Raw genomic sequence first — 13,639 nt, 5'->3', positions numbered from 1 at the left:
TGTGGGGTCTGCGGTGTCATTTACTCAAGGAGGGGGTCTATGGGGTGCCCTGTTTGCACGGGAGGGGTCTGTGGGTGTCCCCAAAAGGTGCTCAGGGTGGTGGGTTATGGGGTGCCCTGTGCCCCCCAGGGATGCCTGGGGGGGCTGTTCAGTGCCATATACCCCGAAGGGGGGTCTCTATGGGACGCTCTGTCCCCCAGGGGGAACCTGTGGGGTGCCCGATGTTCCCGAGGGGTGTTTGGGGGGGGGGTTGTGGGACGTCCCCAGTTTGGGTCTGTGGGTGCCCGTCACTCCCAAACGGTGTTTGGGGTGGTCCGTGGGATGTCCCGGTGTCCCAGGGAGGGTCTGTGGGTGCCCGTTACTCCCAAAGGGTGTTTGGGGGGGTTCGTGGGATATCCCGGTGTCCCCGGGGCGGGGGGCGGTCTGTGGGTGCCCGTTACTCCCAAAGGGTGTTTGGGGGGATCCGTGGGATGCCCGGTACCCCGAGGCCTGGTTTAGGGCTCCGTGGGTGCCACAGACCCCCGTGCGATGCCCCGTGTCCCCGGGGGGGGGTCCCGTGTGCCGCCCCGCGATGCTCCGGGATGGGCGGGGCGTGGCCGCGGGGGGGCGGGGCTCCGGGTGACGCCAGCCAATGGCAGCGCTCCCCGTGCCGCCGCCCGAGCGTGCGCCCTGCGAGGCCGGAGCGAGCGGGGGCACCGGGAGCGGCGGGAGGTACCGGGGGATGGACGGGGACGAACGGGGAACGGGCCGGGGGACCAACGGGGGACCGGCCCCGGGGATGCGGCCCCGCGGGGAGGGCGGCGGGGGGACCGAGCCCCGAGCGCCGGGAAGGGTGATGGGGGAAGGATGCGGGGAAGGATGCGGCGAGCGGCGGTGGGTCTGGGACCGGCTTTGGCGTGCGGGACCGGCTTTAGGGTCTAGGACGGCGCTTAGAACCGCGCTTAGGGCCTGGGGAGCATCTCTGGGGCTCGCCTTGGGGCTGCTCGTGGGGTTTGGGGCCGAGTTGGGGTGCGGGAAGCAGTGGGTATGGTGTAGAAGATCCATATGTGGAGCAGAGGACCCATCTATGGGGAGAACGGGGGAGAAGGACCTGCCTATGGGGCGCAGGACCCGTCTATGGGGTCTGGCAGCAACGGTGCAAGCTCTGGGGCCAAGCAGGGTGCAAAGGGGCCAGGGAGCAGTGTTTTGAGGGGACACACCGAGCATTGCGATGGGGCAGGGGACATCGGGGGACACTGGGGCAGGACCGGGGGGTCCGCGTGGGGTGCGATAGTCTGGGTTTTGCTGCCTGCAGCAAGGCCTGCGGGCCGGGTTTAGGGGACATTAAGGGACAAGAAGCTGTCTGGAGAGGCCGGGGCGGGCTCGGTGTCAGCGTGGCAGGCTGGGCATGGAACCCCCCCATCCTGCGGGCAGGTCCTGCCCTCGCTGCCAGACACGTGGAGCAGCTTTTGCTCCGGAAGGAGGTCGGGACCGCTGCCCGCAAACCGCCCTGCCAGGAGATGGGGTTTGGGGGCTCCCCTCAATGTGAATTTGCGACAGCGAGCCGTCCCCGTGCGGGATTTCGGGAAGCATCTGGCACGGGGTTGACGTCGCCGGGGTCACGCTTGGCTTTGCCAGCGTTTCTTGTCCCTGGCGTCACCTTCCCGGTCGCGGGGGGGGGGGTTGGTTTGCGACCGGGATCGATGAGCTCTGGGAAATGAACCCAGGGGACGCGGGAAAGGAAAAGAGGGGCCCTGGCAGCTCCGTCGCGTTCTCGGTGCCGCTGGGCATCGCTCCCGGGCACGTCCCTCCGTGTCCCCCCCTCCGCGGCGGTTTGTTCGCTCTGCCCCGTCCCGGCGGTGATAAAGTAGGTCAGGCACCGCGGCACCGCGGCCGGTGAGAGGACGCCCTTGAAGGCAACGGGTGGGAGGCCGGGGGGTTTTGGGGAGGGGGTCCCGCTCGGCCGGTGATGATGGTTTGTATCCCCGGGGGGTTTGCTGCAGCTCCCCTTTACCCCCCGGGATGGAGGGGGTTGGATGCGTTTTGCACCCTCCTGCTTTGTGCTGGGCTCCCCGTGGTGTCTGGGGGTCTGAGCCCCCCACCCCCCCCAGGTTGGTCCCTTTCATCCCAAGGGGCAGCTTTTCCACCTCGTTCCTGCCCTAAAATCGGCAGCGAGCCCGTGCAGATCCCAAGCCCTGCCCGGCTCTACCTGCAAACCGCTTCCTGCCTTTTGTCGGGCAGCTGGGTGAAAGTTGAGGTCTGGTTTTCCACCCTGCGTGCGCCCGGGTGTTTTTTGGGGGGGAGAAACCCCAGGATTTTGGCGCTGGTGGTTACCGGTGTGTGCTGGGCATGGTGGCTCCTGGTGGGGACAGGGAAAAGCAGGCGGGATGTGCACAGGCCTTTGCCACCGTGGGCTGCGTGCCAGCCCCTGTGTACCTTGTGGGAGTCACTGTGGGCCACCCACATGTCCCACGTGGCCACCCGGGCTGGTTGCTGCTCCCAAGGGTGTGTTGCCCAGAGGGGACCCTCTGGATTTGGGTAGGGGGGGTGCAGAGGAAGGTGGGTGATGCTGAAGGTCCCTCGAGTGTCCTCACCGAGCAGGGTGCCAGCAGCACTAAACCAGATGAGCTCGCTCTCTGGTTTTGGGAGGAGAAGGGGTTAAGCCAAAGCATCCGAGCTAAGCCCTGGCAGGAGGAGGCTAAAACCTCCAAGGCTGGAGTTCTCCTGGAGAACAAAGCACGGTAAAGCTTGTAAAAACCTGTGGGAATGTGGGTGCCTGTGGAGGGGACCCGGGGGACACGGGGTCCCGCCGGGTTTGTCCTCACCATCCCGGGCAGCACCGTGCTTCGAAAACCAGCCCCGGGTTATTTTCAGAACAATTGTTTGGCCGGGCTTCAAAAATGCTTCGGGCTTGTTTTTTCGATATCTGCGAGCTGTCAGCGCGGGGCGAGCGTGGCGGGGGCCGGGGCGCAGGACGGGGTGCACGAACCATCCCGGGGCTGCAAATCGCAGCCCCCAAAAAGGGGGAACCACAAGGCAGGGTGTACCCCGATCCCCGGGCTGGCAGCGGGACGGCTGGGGGGTGCATGGGGCTGCTGGATTGCGAGTTATTTGTCTCGGCGTCCTGGTGGATTCCGAATTGGCCGTCCACCTTTCGGCGGAGCTTTTCCAGGAAAGCTGCCCGGGCACCGCTCCAGCCGCCCTGGCACTGCCGGGGGGGGACGTGTGGGTCGTGCCTGGACCCCCAAGCCCCTTCCTTAACACCCTGTGCCTACCGGAGGGCGAACCCCTGCTTTTATCGATCCCCGGTTTATATGAAAGGAGCGCAGAGGGCAAGGAGTGATTCTAGGCAAACACTATAAAGGTGTCTACAGTTGTGGCTGGGAAGGACCCAGTTCATTGTAATTATCATAGTTAAAATATAACCAGATGAAAACGCCACCTCTGACCCCAGGGTTCCCGTCTCTAAATGCCGGCGTGGGGGTGCAGAGGTCCCCGAGGGGTGCGTGTCCTGCCGCGGTGACACAGGGGGGACCCGACGTGGTGTGTGAGCCAAATTGTGCAGCGGTGTTGGTGCTGAGCGTGCGGGGTCGCTGGCTGCAGGACCCCGGTGTGTTCTGACCCCCCGCCTGCTCTTCCCCAGGGACCTCGAGGTTGTGCGGAGCTGGAGAGACCCCCGGAGCTGTGTCCCAGCCCCCCAGCCCTCGGCACGGCTGCGGTGAGCGGGGATCGGGGGGGTGCTGGGGGTTTGGCACTGGGGGGAGGAGAAGTGGTTGGTCTTGTGTTGCGTGTGAAAAACTGGGATCATAGATCACAGAATTGTTTTGGTTGGAAAAGCCACTCAAGAGTGAGTCCACCCATAACCAACCCCTGGCACTGACCCGTGTCCTGAGAACCTCATCCCTGTCTGTTTAACCCCTCCAGGGATGGTGACTCCAGCACTGCCCTGGGCAGCCTGTTCCAATGCCCCACAGCCCTTTGGGGAAGAAATTATCCCAAATTTCCCACCCCAACCTCCCGTGGTGCAACTTGAGGCCGTTTCCTCTGCTCCTGGCGCTTGTTCCTGGGGAGCAGAGCCCGACCCCCCCTGGCTCCAAGCTCCTTTCAGGCAGTTCAGAGATCAGAAGGTGTCCCCTCAGCTCCTGTTCCCCAGCTGAACCCCCCAGCTCCCTCAGCCGCTCCCCATCCACGTTCCAACTGCTTCCCCAGCTCCGTTCCCTTCTCTCAGCGATTTCAAGTTCCCTCTTGGGACCCGTGTGCTCTGTATCCCCCTCAGTGCATAAATCCGCTGTGGGGTGGCAGATCGGTGCCTGGGGATGCTCAAGCTAACAGCAGCATGTGGCTTCTCTTCCAGCACCCCCCAAACACCATGACCCCCCGGGGCTGCTGCCTGCTGCTGCTGCTCTGCCTGCTCCCCTGCCCGCGGGTCCGGGCCGGCGGGGATGCCACGGTGCCCGGGCTCTCCGCAGCCTCCTTCCTCCAGGATCTCCTCCAGCGCTACGGCGAGAGCCAAACCCTCAGCCTCAAGCAGCTCAAGGCGCTGCTGAACCGCCTGGACGTGGGGGTGGGACATGGAAATGCGTCCCAAGAGCCACAGCAGCGCCTGAACCTCTCCCGGGTAAGGCAGGGGCTCGCAGAACCCCCCAGTAAAACCCTTTGGGGAGCTGTGGGAGTCTCAGGGCACATCTGTGTTTTCCCTTTCCCCCAGTGCTTCAGCTCCGCGGAGCTTTTCGCCATCCACAACCTGAGCGAGGGCTCGGCCGTGGGGCACAGCGAGTTCAGGGAGTTCTGCCCCACCATCCTGCAGCAGCTGGAGTCGGGGGCCTGCGCCTCCGAGAAGCTGGAAAACGAGGAGAACGAGCAGACGGAGGAGAGCAGACCCAGCTCGGCCGAAGGTGAGCGGAGAACTGGGGGGCACGGGGCACCCCAAAACCCGCAGGACAGCCCGTTCCCCGTCCCAGGCGCAGTTTGGCAGAGGCAGCTGGGTTTTCCCCCGATGGCACATGGTCAGAGGGGCCCCTGCGGTTTGGGGCAGCGGGATGATGGGGACACCGAGCCGCGAGCCCCTGAGGGTGGGAAGGGGTGATGTGGCACATTTAGGGACCCGTTGGCGGATGGTGAATACAATTGCAGACATCCCGGTCCTGCCGATGCTCAAGGTGTTGGACCAGCTGCCCTGAGCGCAGCGCCGGCTCGGGAAACCTCTTCCGATCAAACCAGTGGTTTAATTTCCACCTGCCCCACAACGAAAGTGACCGTTTGTGTCGCAGTGGAAGCACCCAGAGCAAAGGGAGAGATGCGAGGGTGTAGACTTGGAGAGAACCTTTTCCTCCTGCCCGGATCCAGGATTTTGGGGGCGTCCCCCCCCGTATCTCCCCACACCGAGAGCCTCGGTAATGTCTGGCCCTGGTTTCTTCTCGTTCCGCAGTGTGGGGCTTTGGTTTTCTCAGTGTGTCGATGATTAACGTGGCCTCCCTGCTCGGAGTCTTCATCGTACCGTGTACCGAGAAGGCCTTTTTCAGCCGGGTCCTCACGTTTTTCATCGCGCTGTCCATCGGCACGCTGCTCTCTAACGCGCTCTTCCAGCTCGTCCCAGAGGTGCGGTTGAAAGTCCCCTCCGTCCCATCTCCGAGGGCGGCTCTCCAGGCACCCTCCGCCTCCACCCCGCCGAATCCAACCGATCCCTCCGTCACCTGAGCCTCAGGGCTTGTCTCAGGGCTTTTCGCACCCCTCCGAGCACCAGGAAACACTCCCGGATGTCCTCCAGTCCTGCCGCATCCTCCTGATGTCCGGGAAGGTGGTGGGAGAAGCCGGTTGCTCCTGCCCATGGGCTCTTGGCTTCTCAAGGGTGTTTTTTCTCCTGGATGCACATGCTGCCCATCTCCAAAACCACCAAGATGCGGTGTTAGCGGAGAACAAAACCTGCGAGGCGTTGGGAACATCAGGGCGTCAAAGCACAGAGAACACCCCGGAGAAACAACCAGTTTATACAGATATTTCAATTGCCTTTTGATTTTGTTTTTATCTCTCCCCTTTGATTTCCGAGCCCGATGTTCCCGCGAGGTTTTACGCTTCCGTGAGGTTTCCTGGTGCTCTGATGGGACCGACAGATACATCGCAAATTTAATTGTGTTGTAATTGCACAGTTCTGGAGTTGAATAAACGCGCCCACGCGCTACGGGGTTGGACACCCGCAAAACACGCGTTGCTTCCTCGGCGGCTTCGCGGAGCCCTCGTGGATGATCAGTTGGATCCAAGCTCCTGCACATCCAGCCTTAAAACTCCGAATTTAAAGTGCAATCTGAGCAGAACACCCTTTGCTGCCGCTGGGTTTTCAGCGTGGCTTTTCGGGCAGCGAACCCCTCATCTGTGTTGGCGAGGGGATGTTTCTTTCAAGGCTCCTTTTCAACTCCAGAACTGTGATTTATTATTGTTATTCGCCGAACGTAAAAACCAAGCGCCTGTTTCCTGCTCTGCCAGGAAGCGAAATGATGTCCGTACGCTCCATCCTCACCAGCAGTCGGAGCATCCCGGTCCTGCGGGATGCGAGGGTGGAGCGTACGGGATGCTCGGGGGGACCTCGGTGCTCGGTGACACCGGAACGGCCACCAAATGTCCCACAGGGGCTTGGGGAGCAGGGTTGGGCTGGTTTTGAGGATTTTTGGCTGCCAAAACCCAGCCCTGGCTACAAGAGAGCCGCTTGCTCCCTTGAGGGCTCCTCTCCTGCTTGTTTGGTGGGGGCATCCCAAAAAAACTTCCCCGTTTCCAGAGCCGCTCAGCACCAGGTTCACCCCATTGAACCAATGCCAGATGAACAAGCAATCACTAATTAATGTCCTCTTCTCTCCCCCCTTCCCTCCCTCCTCTCTCTTTCCTTTCGGCGTGGATTCCATCCCCTCCCTCCCTTTTTCCCCACATTGATCTCCTTTTTCCCCCCTCCACCAACCTCCCCCTTCGTCCGAATTGCCCCCCGGGGTGGGTTTGGCCGCAGTCTGGGGTTACGGTTTCCTCTGCGTCACCGTCATCTCCCTCTGCTCGCTGGTGGGAGCCAGCGTGGTGCCCTTCATGAAGAAGACCTTTTACAAGCGGCTGCTCCTCTACTTCATAGCTCTGGCGATTGGAACTCTCTACTCCAACGCCCTCTTCCAGCTCATTCCCGAGGTAGGGTGAGCACCGGCGGGTTTGTCCTTTTCTTTTATTATTTTTACTATTAATTTTTCTCTTTGGGGCTGTGTCTCGCTGGCTGGAGAATGGGAAGGCGGCATCAGAGGGGAGCCAAGAGCTGGAAGCCGCTCGGGATCCCCCTTTTTGGAAGCGAATCGCTCCAGAGAGACCTCCCATGCAGATAAACACTATTTTACTGCCCTTTCCAGCCCCGCAGGCCTTTGTGCTGAGACAGCGGAGGCTTTTGGAGCCTGTTTTTAGCATCCCTGCCCCGGTGCAGGGTGGTGGATCCAACGCCTTGCGGTGCAGCCGGTTTGGAGGGGGATTGAGGGAGATTCAAGGTGCAGAAATGTGTTATTTTTGAGTTTGGCCCCAAAGCAGCTGCTGCTTAGGGAGGTCAGGACGCGGCAGCGTTGCCCCCGCGGTGCCAGGGACAAAAGAGGCTGTTCCTCAGCCCTGTCACTTGTCCCCTTTTGCCTGCAGGCGTTCGGATTTAACCCTCAAGAAGATTATTACGTTTCCAAATCTGCTGTGGTGTTTGGGGGCTTCTACCTCTTCTTCTTCACCGAGAAGGTGCTGAAGATGCTCCTGAAGCAGAAGGACCAGGTGAGGCCGAGCAGGGGCTGCGGGGTGGGAAGGGGCAGAGATGTCAGGAGTTGGTGACAGCTCCGAACCCCTCGTGTCCCGCAGCATCACCACGGGCACAGCCACTACGGCCCCGAGGCTCTGCCGTCCAAGAAGGACCAGGACGAAGGGGTGACCGAAAAGCTGCAGAACGGGGACCTGGACCATATGATCCCTCACATAACCAGCGAACTGGAGTGCAAGAACCCGTCCGGGGATGAGAAGGTCGTGGTGGGCTCCCTGTCTGTCCAGGTTAGAGCCTTCTCGCGTGGAAAGAAAAACATCAGTGGCAAAAAAGCAGCAGTTTTGAAGCCCATTGCACAAAATGTTCTAGAGAACAAGTGTGATGGGAGCGGCTGAGGGACCTGGGGGTTCAGCTGGAGAACAGGAGCTGAGGGGACACCTTCTGATCTCTGAACTGCTTGAAAGGAGCTTGGAGCCAGGGGGGTCGGGCTCTGCTCCCCAGGAACAAGCACCAGGAGCAGAGGAAACAGCCTCAAGTTGCATCAGGGGAGGTTGGGGTGGGAAATTTGGGATCATTTCTTCCCAAAAGGGCTGTGGGGCATTGGAACAGGCTGCCCAGGGCAGTGCTGGAGTCACCATCCCTGGAGGGTTGGACAGACGGACATGAGGTTCCCAGGACATGGGGCAGTGCCAGGGGTGGGTTATGGTTGGACTCCATGATCTCAAGGGGCTTTTCCAACCAAAATGATTCTGTGATTCTAAATCCTCCGTGGGTGGTGGAAAGCAAACGGCTTGCTTAAAGCCTTGCGAGGATTTAATGCATGGAGAGGTGGGTTCTCCAGCTGGTGGAGGGAGCAGTGACCCCCATAGAACACCTGTGTGCTGACCCCACACTTTGGGGGTGCCATGGCAGGACCTCCAAGCCTCCCAGAGCGCGTGCTACTGGCTGAAGGAGGTGCGGTACTCGGACATCGGCACGCTGGCGTGGATGATCACCCTCAGCGACGGCCTCCACAACTTCATTGACGGCTTGGCCATCGGGGCGTCCTTCACCGTGTCCGTCTTCCAAGGGATCAGCACGTCCGTGGCCATTCTCTGCGAGGAGTTCCCGCACGAGCTGGGTACGCGCATCCTCAGGGAAAGGCGCTGCGAGATCTTTCCCAGTCCTACCTGTTTTTTCCTTTTCTCCAAAGAAAAATGTGGGGTGGAATAAACAGGGTGGTGGTGGGGATTGAAGGCAAGGCTGTAAGCGACACTGAGTAATCACAGCTCTAAAAATATCGAGGTAATATGATGTCTGAGGTTTAAATTTAGATGGAGACATTTGAAGAAGGAAAAAAAACAAACACCTTGTTGGTTTGGGAGGGCGGAGGCGGTTTGGGTTTGGGTTGGAATGTCCGAGTTTACGCGCTGGGAGGTGGTTGGTGTGGTCAGCGCTCGGCGCCGGTGGGTGTGGGGAGCCCACGCTTGGCCTGGGACAAAAGCCAATTGAATACGAGCACCTGGGTGCTGTCCCGATGCTGCTGCTCCCTCCTCATCCTCATCCTCCCCTCCCACAGGGGACTTTGTCATCCTGCTGAACGCCGGGATGACCATCCGGCAAGCGCTGTTCTTCAACTTCATCTCCGCCTGCTGCTGCTACGTGGGTTTGGCCTTCGGTATCGTGGCCGGCAGCCACTTCTCCGCCAACTGGATCTTCGCTCTGGCCGGGGGGATGTTCCTGTACATCGCGCTGGCTGACATGGTGAGTGATGAGTGATGAGCTCGGGGTGTGTGGTGGGACCTGGCCAGGGTGACAAGCGCCAGGACAAGAGGAAACAGCCCCAAGATGTACCGGGGAGGTTGAGGTTGGAAATTTGGGATAATTTCTTCCCCAGAGGGCTGTGGGGCATTGGAACAGGCTGCCCAGGGCAGTGCTGGAGTCACCATCCCTGGAGGGTTGGACAGATGGAGATGAGGTTCTCAGGACATGGGGCAGTGCCAGGGAATGGTTGGACTCGCTGATCTTGAGGGTCTCTTCGTGACTGTGTTTGCCGGGACGGTGGAAGCAGCGGGGAAGCTCCTGGCGCTGATTCCCGCTGTCGCTCTCTGTCCCTTGGCCAGTTCCCCGAGATGAACGAGGTGAGCCGCGAGGACGAGCAGAACGGCAGCGCGCTCATCACCTTCGCCATCCAGAACGCGGGGCTGCTGACGGGCTTCACCATCATGGTGCTGCTCACCATGTACTCGGGCCAGATCCAGATCGGGTAGGACCAGCCCGATGCGCAGCCCTGTTCCAGTTTTTCCTTTTTTTTGTTTTTCTTTTCGGGGGGAAATGGGGTATTTCTTTATTTTTTTTAATTTTCCTGCTGCAAGCATACGACGGTACCTGTGCGGGCACTGAGCACACTACAGAAGAAGAGGCATTGCTTGTAAAGCTATTCCACAGACTTTATTTTGGTTGAAGGTTGAGGGGAGCTTATTCCCCTTTGCCGTAGGACCGAACTGACCGGAGGCTCTTTTTCCAGTGTCATATCCCTTCTCTCCTCCCGTCTCCTGGGAAGGATGGAACTGGGAGACAGGAGCTCCTCCTGCCGTTTTGCTCCCCTCCTTGTGCTCGGACGGGCCGTGACGCTCTCCTGACCCCTTGGCAGGGGGCGTGCGATGGGGACAGATGGGGACAGACCCTTCTCAGAGCTTCCCAGCAGCCAGAGCTCGGAGCTGGGCTCTTCGAGCACAGGGGGCTGCCGAGGAAGAGGAGGTTGAAGAGCACAGCTCGTGATTTGAGCAACACCTTTGCTGTCTTCAGAAGAGCGCGTCTCTGGAGCCACGTCTTGGTTTTTGCTCCCGTTCCGCCCTGGCAGCCCAAACGATGCCCTGGGAAGAGCAGGGTGAAGAGGATTTATTTTGTTTTTAATTATTATTTGGAAGCACATTCTGGGTGTCAGGAGCAGAGGACACCAAACCGCACCTTGCGCGGGCCGGACTGACAAGTGGGCTGGTGGCCAGGAGGCCAACGGGATGCCCTGACCTCCCTTAGGTCCCTGCTGCTCTATGGGGGTGGAAAAAACCCCTTTTCCTTCCATGGGGGAAGATAGGGGTAAGAACGGCATGAGAGCAGCACGGGACCACAAGCCCCTGCCCGGCCATGGGCTCCCCAGACAGATCCATCGGTCCTTACACTGTGACCAAGCTCCCGCCAACACCTGGGAACGGACGCCGGCTTTTTAAACACTGATGCTGCTGAGGTGGGGTGGGGGAAGGTGGTTTGTTGTTTTTTTAAAACAAAAATAGACTGTGAACCTCTTTAGGTTGTTTCCAGCCTCAGGGAGCAGCCAGAGGAGGGTGTTGCAGGCACTTGGCGGCTCTGCTGCTGGGCTGGCTTTCCCCAGATTCACTACGTGAATTGACTTATTATCATATTGATAACGTTGCCCACCCCACCCATGTTGCTTGAAGTTCCCTTGCACCCCTTTCCCCCCTGCAAAAAACCCTTTATCCCGCACCCAGGAGCGATGAGTTTGTGGCCACGCGGATCAGCGGGAGGTGATTTTGGCAGGTTACCCTCGTGGGTACGTGGGATGAAGGAGCGACGGCTTTGAGAAGCAATTCAGTGTGTGTGTGTACCTCGCTGTAGTAATTTGCCTCGGGTACCAGTGGGATGATGCTCCTCTTGGGCTCCAAACGGTTGTCGCCGAGTCCCCCGTTGAGATGTGGCACTGCCAGTGTCCCTGTGGGTCCGCTCTGGGTGGCTTTGGCAAGTCCAGGCGTTGACTTTGTCCCCTTGGCACCCAGGAGGTTAAATTATCAGCGTGTCGAGGAGCTGGGAGCCTCCTCAGGAGCACCCTGGGGCTGGTGATGCCTTCTAGGTGAGACAGGCTCTGCTTTTTCCACGCAGTGTCTTTTTTTCATGCGGACGGTCGCCATAAGTCACTTTGCGGGACAAAATCCCCTCGAATCAGCGTGATTTGTCCCGGTTTGGCCCCCTCTGCAGCACGTCACGGTCGTTTCATGCTTTGGCTGCTATTTTTTGGGTAGTCTGGAGGAAAGCGGTGTTGGAAAGTGCCCGAGAGCCACGGCTGACCGGCTCGCTGTGGAAAATCTGAGTCCTCCGGCCGGCACAAGTGCCCTCTCTCCTCTCTCAAGGAAGCATTTGGAAAGCGCTCCCGTCGCTGGCGGCGTTCCACGGGGCAGAGCGCGGCCAGGGCTCCGTCACGGCTGGCAGGAGCGGTTCGGGTGGAAAAACCTCTGCTGGGGGGTGAAATCTCACCGTCTGCCCCCCCGGGACCGCGGGGCACTCAAAGGCTATGGCTGGAGGGTCCTGGACCGCTGGGAATGCGGCAAGAACCGACGCTCGGCTTCCTCGGGGCTGGTGCGGGCTCCTCATCGCGCGGTGGGGACGCCAAGGTTGTCGTCGTCTTGTTTGGAGTTTAACCCCATTTCTTGAGAAACCTACAAAGTGGAGATTTGGGGTGACGGGGGGTGAAACCCCTCAGAGAAACGAGGCTTCTTACAAAGAGGGACCCACCAAAGGGCCAGCGGGAGGAATAAAACGACCCGAACCGAGCTTGTTACGGATTTATTCTTCGTCATCCACGTTTCCCTTCCCGTGTCCGGTTCGAAGCTCAAGTTCCATCTCAGTATTCCGATAACTCAGGTGTTTGTAAGAGATAACGCGCCGAAACAAAGACCATAACTTATGTCACGTGAAGTGTAAAGTCATTTGTAGGATTCCACAAATAAAAGTCTATTCCATAATGACAAGAGGGTTCCGAGCCGCTCTAGCGGGGCCAGAGCTGGTTGGGGTGGAAAGGGAGCTCCACCAGGTCGGGGCTTTTCCAAGGGGAAGGATTTTTCTGAGGGAAAAGGGATTTTTAAAGGCATTTTTGAGGCGGGCTGGGTGATGCAATCGTGCTTTTCCAGCCCCAATTTCCAGGGCTGTGCAGTGCAGCCTGGTGACAGAAGATGGCACTGACAGCTCCCCCCGCCTGCCATAGCGCTCAATGAGTCCTCTTGAAGAGTCGAAAAGCCCTTTTTAATTCGATTTTTTAAAATTTTTTTCCTTTTTTAAACGTATTTCCAAGCATCAACATTCGGCTGAAGGGCGATGGAGGTTTTGGGATGTTTTATTCCTCTCCGTATCACATGAGGGAGCCTGGTGCAGATCAGCGTTATTTCTGTCCTTGCTTCCCCACCCTGCATAAGGGGAAGGGAAAAAATATACAATAAAATTAAAAGAGCACACTTTGCTTTTCTACTTCCCTTTTTTTGCCTCACACTACACGTCCTGGCTGTGCCCCCAGGCTCCACGTGGGTCGGTTTTTGCTGCAAAATCCTCATGTTTTGGTGAATAGCTGCAATCTGAGTTACGCACCTCGGCAGGGAGGTTAAACCCAGCAAACCATGCTGGGTGGACTTGGACAAACTCAAACTGGTTTTTTGCTGTTTGCAGTGGGAGTGTTAACGCTTGTCTGTGCTTCCACGTGTGCTGTTGGAAGTGGGCTATGGTGGCTTATTTTTACTCGCTGTGGCTTCCCCCCTCCTCCACTGGCTCTGAAGCAGGTCGGGGGGACAGAAGGGAGGCCATGGCAGGGGGATGGTGCGAGGTGAGGTGCCCATGGGGCTCATGGAGGGAATGGGCATCGCGCCTCCTCCCCACAGGCCGCCCGCCATGTTGCCCCCCCCGTCGCCTAGCAACACCCCCTTCCCCTCCAAGATGGCGGCAGGAAGGGGCGGAAGCACAGCCCTCACGTGACGCCGGGCCCATTGGGCTGAGGCGCAGGCGAGGCGGGGCGGGCGCTGATTGGCGGAGGTGAAGCGGGGCGGGCGCTGATTGGCGGAGGCGAGGCGGGGCGGGCGCTGATTGGCGCAGGCGCAGTGGCCGTGCGGAACGGGGAGGGGGGAGCGGGAGGAGGGCGGTGTGGCGGCG

The 13,639-nt window shown here is 59.7% G+C and overlaps 1 protein-coding gene across 1 annotated transcript; it reads left to right on the top strand.

The window, feature by feature from the left end:
- The first annotated feature begins 470 nt into the window (after positions 1 to 470).
- Positions 471 to 12,474, top strand: SLC39A14 (solute carrier family 39 member 14). Its single transcript, XM_065856705.2, is given in 11 exon segments — positions 471 to 544; positions 546 to 711; positions 3,623 to 3,697; positions 4,334 to 4,597; positions 4,688 to 4,874; positions 6,971 to 7,140; positions 7,627 to 7,749; positions 7,834 to 8,019; positions 8,645 to 8,852; positions 9,291 to 9,475; positions 9,835 to 12,474. Coding segments are annotated over 11 exon segments (1,785 nt in total). The 3' UTR covers positions 9,982 to 12,474.
- The last annotated feature ends 1,165 nt before the right edge of the window (positions 12,475 to 13,639 follow it).

Source organism: Patagioenas fasciata, chromosome 26 (genome assembly GCF_037038585.1).
Source record: "Patagioenas fasciata isolate bPatFas1 chromosome 26, bPatFas1.hap1, whole genome shotgun sequence".
NCBI classification, from domain to species: Eukaryota; Metazoa; Chordata; class Aves; order Columbiformes; family Columbidae; genus Patagioenas; species Patagioenas fasciata.
The sequence above is the reverse complement of the archived record's forward strand: the minus strand, read 5'-3'. Positions and strand labels throughout refer to the sequence as shown.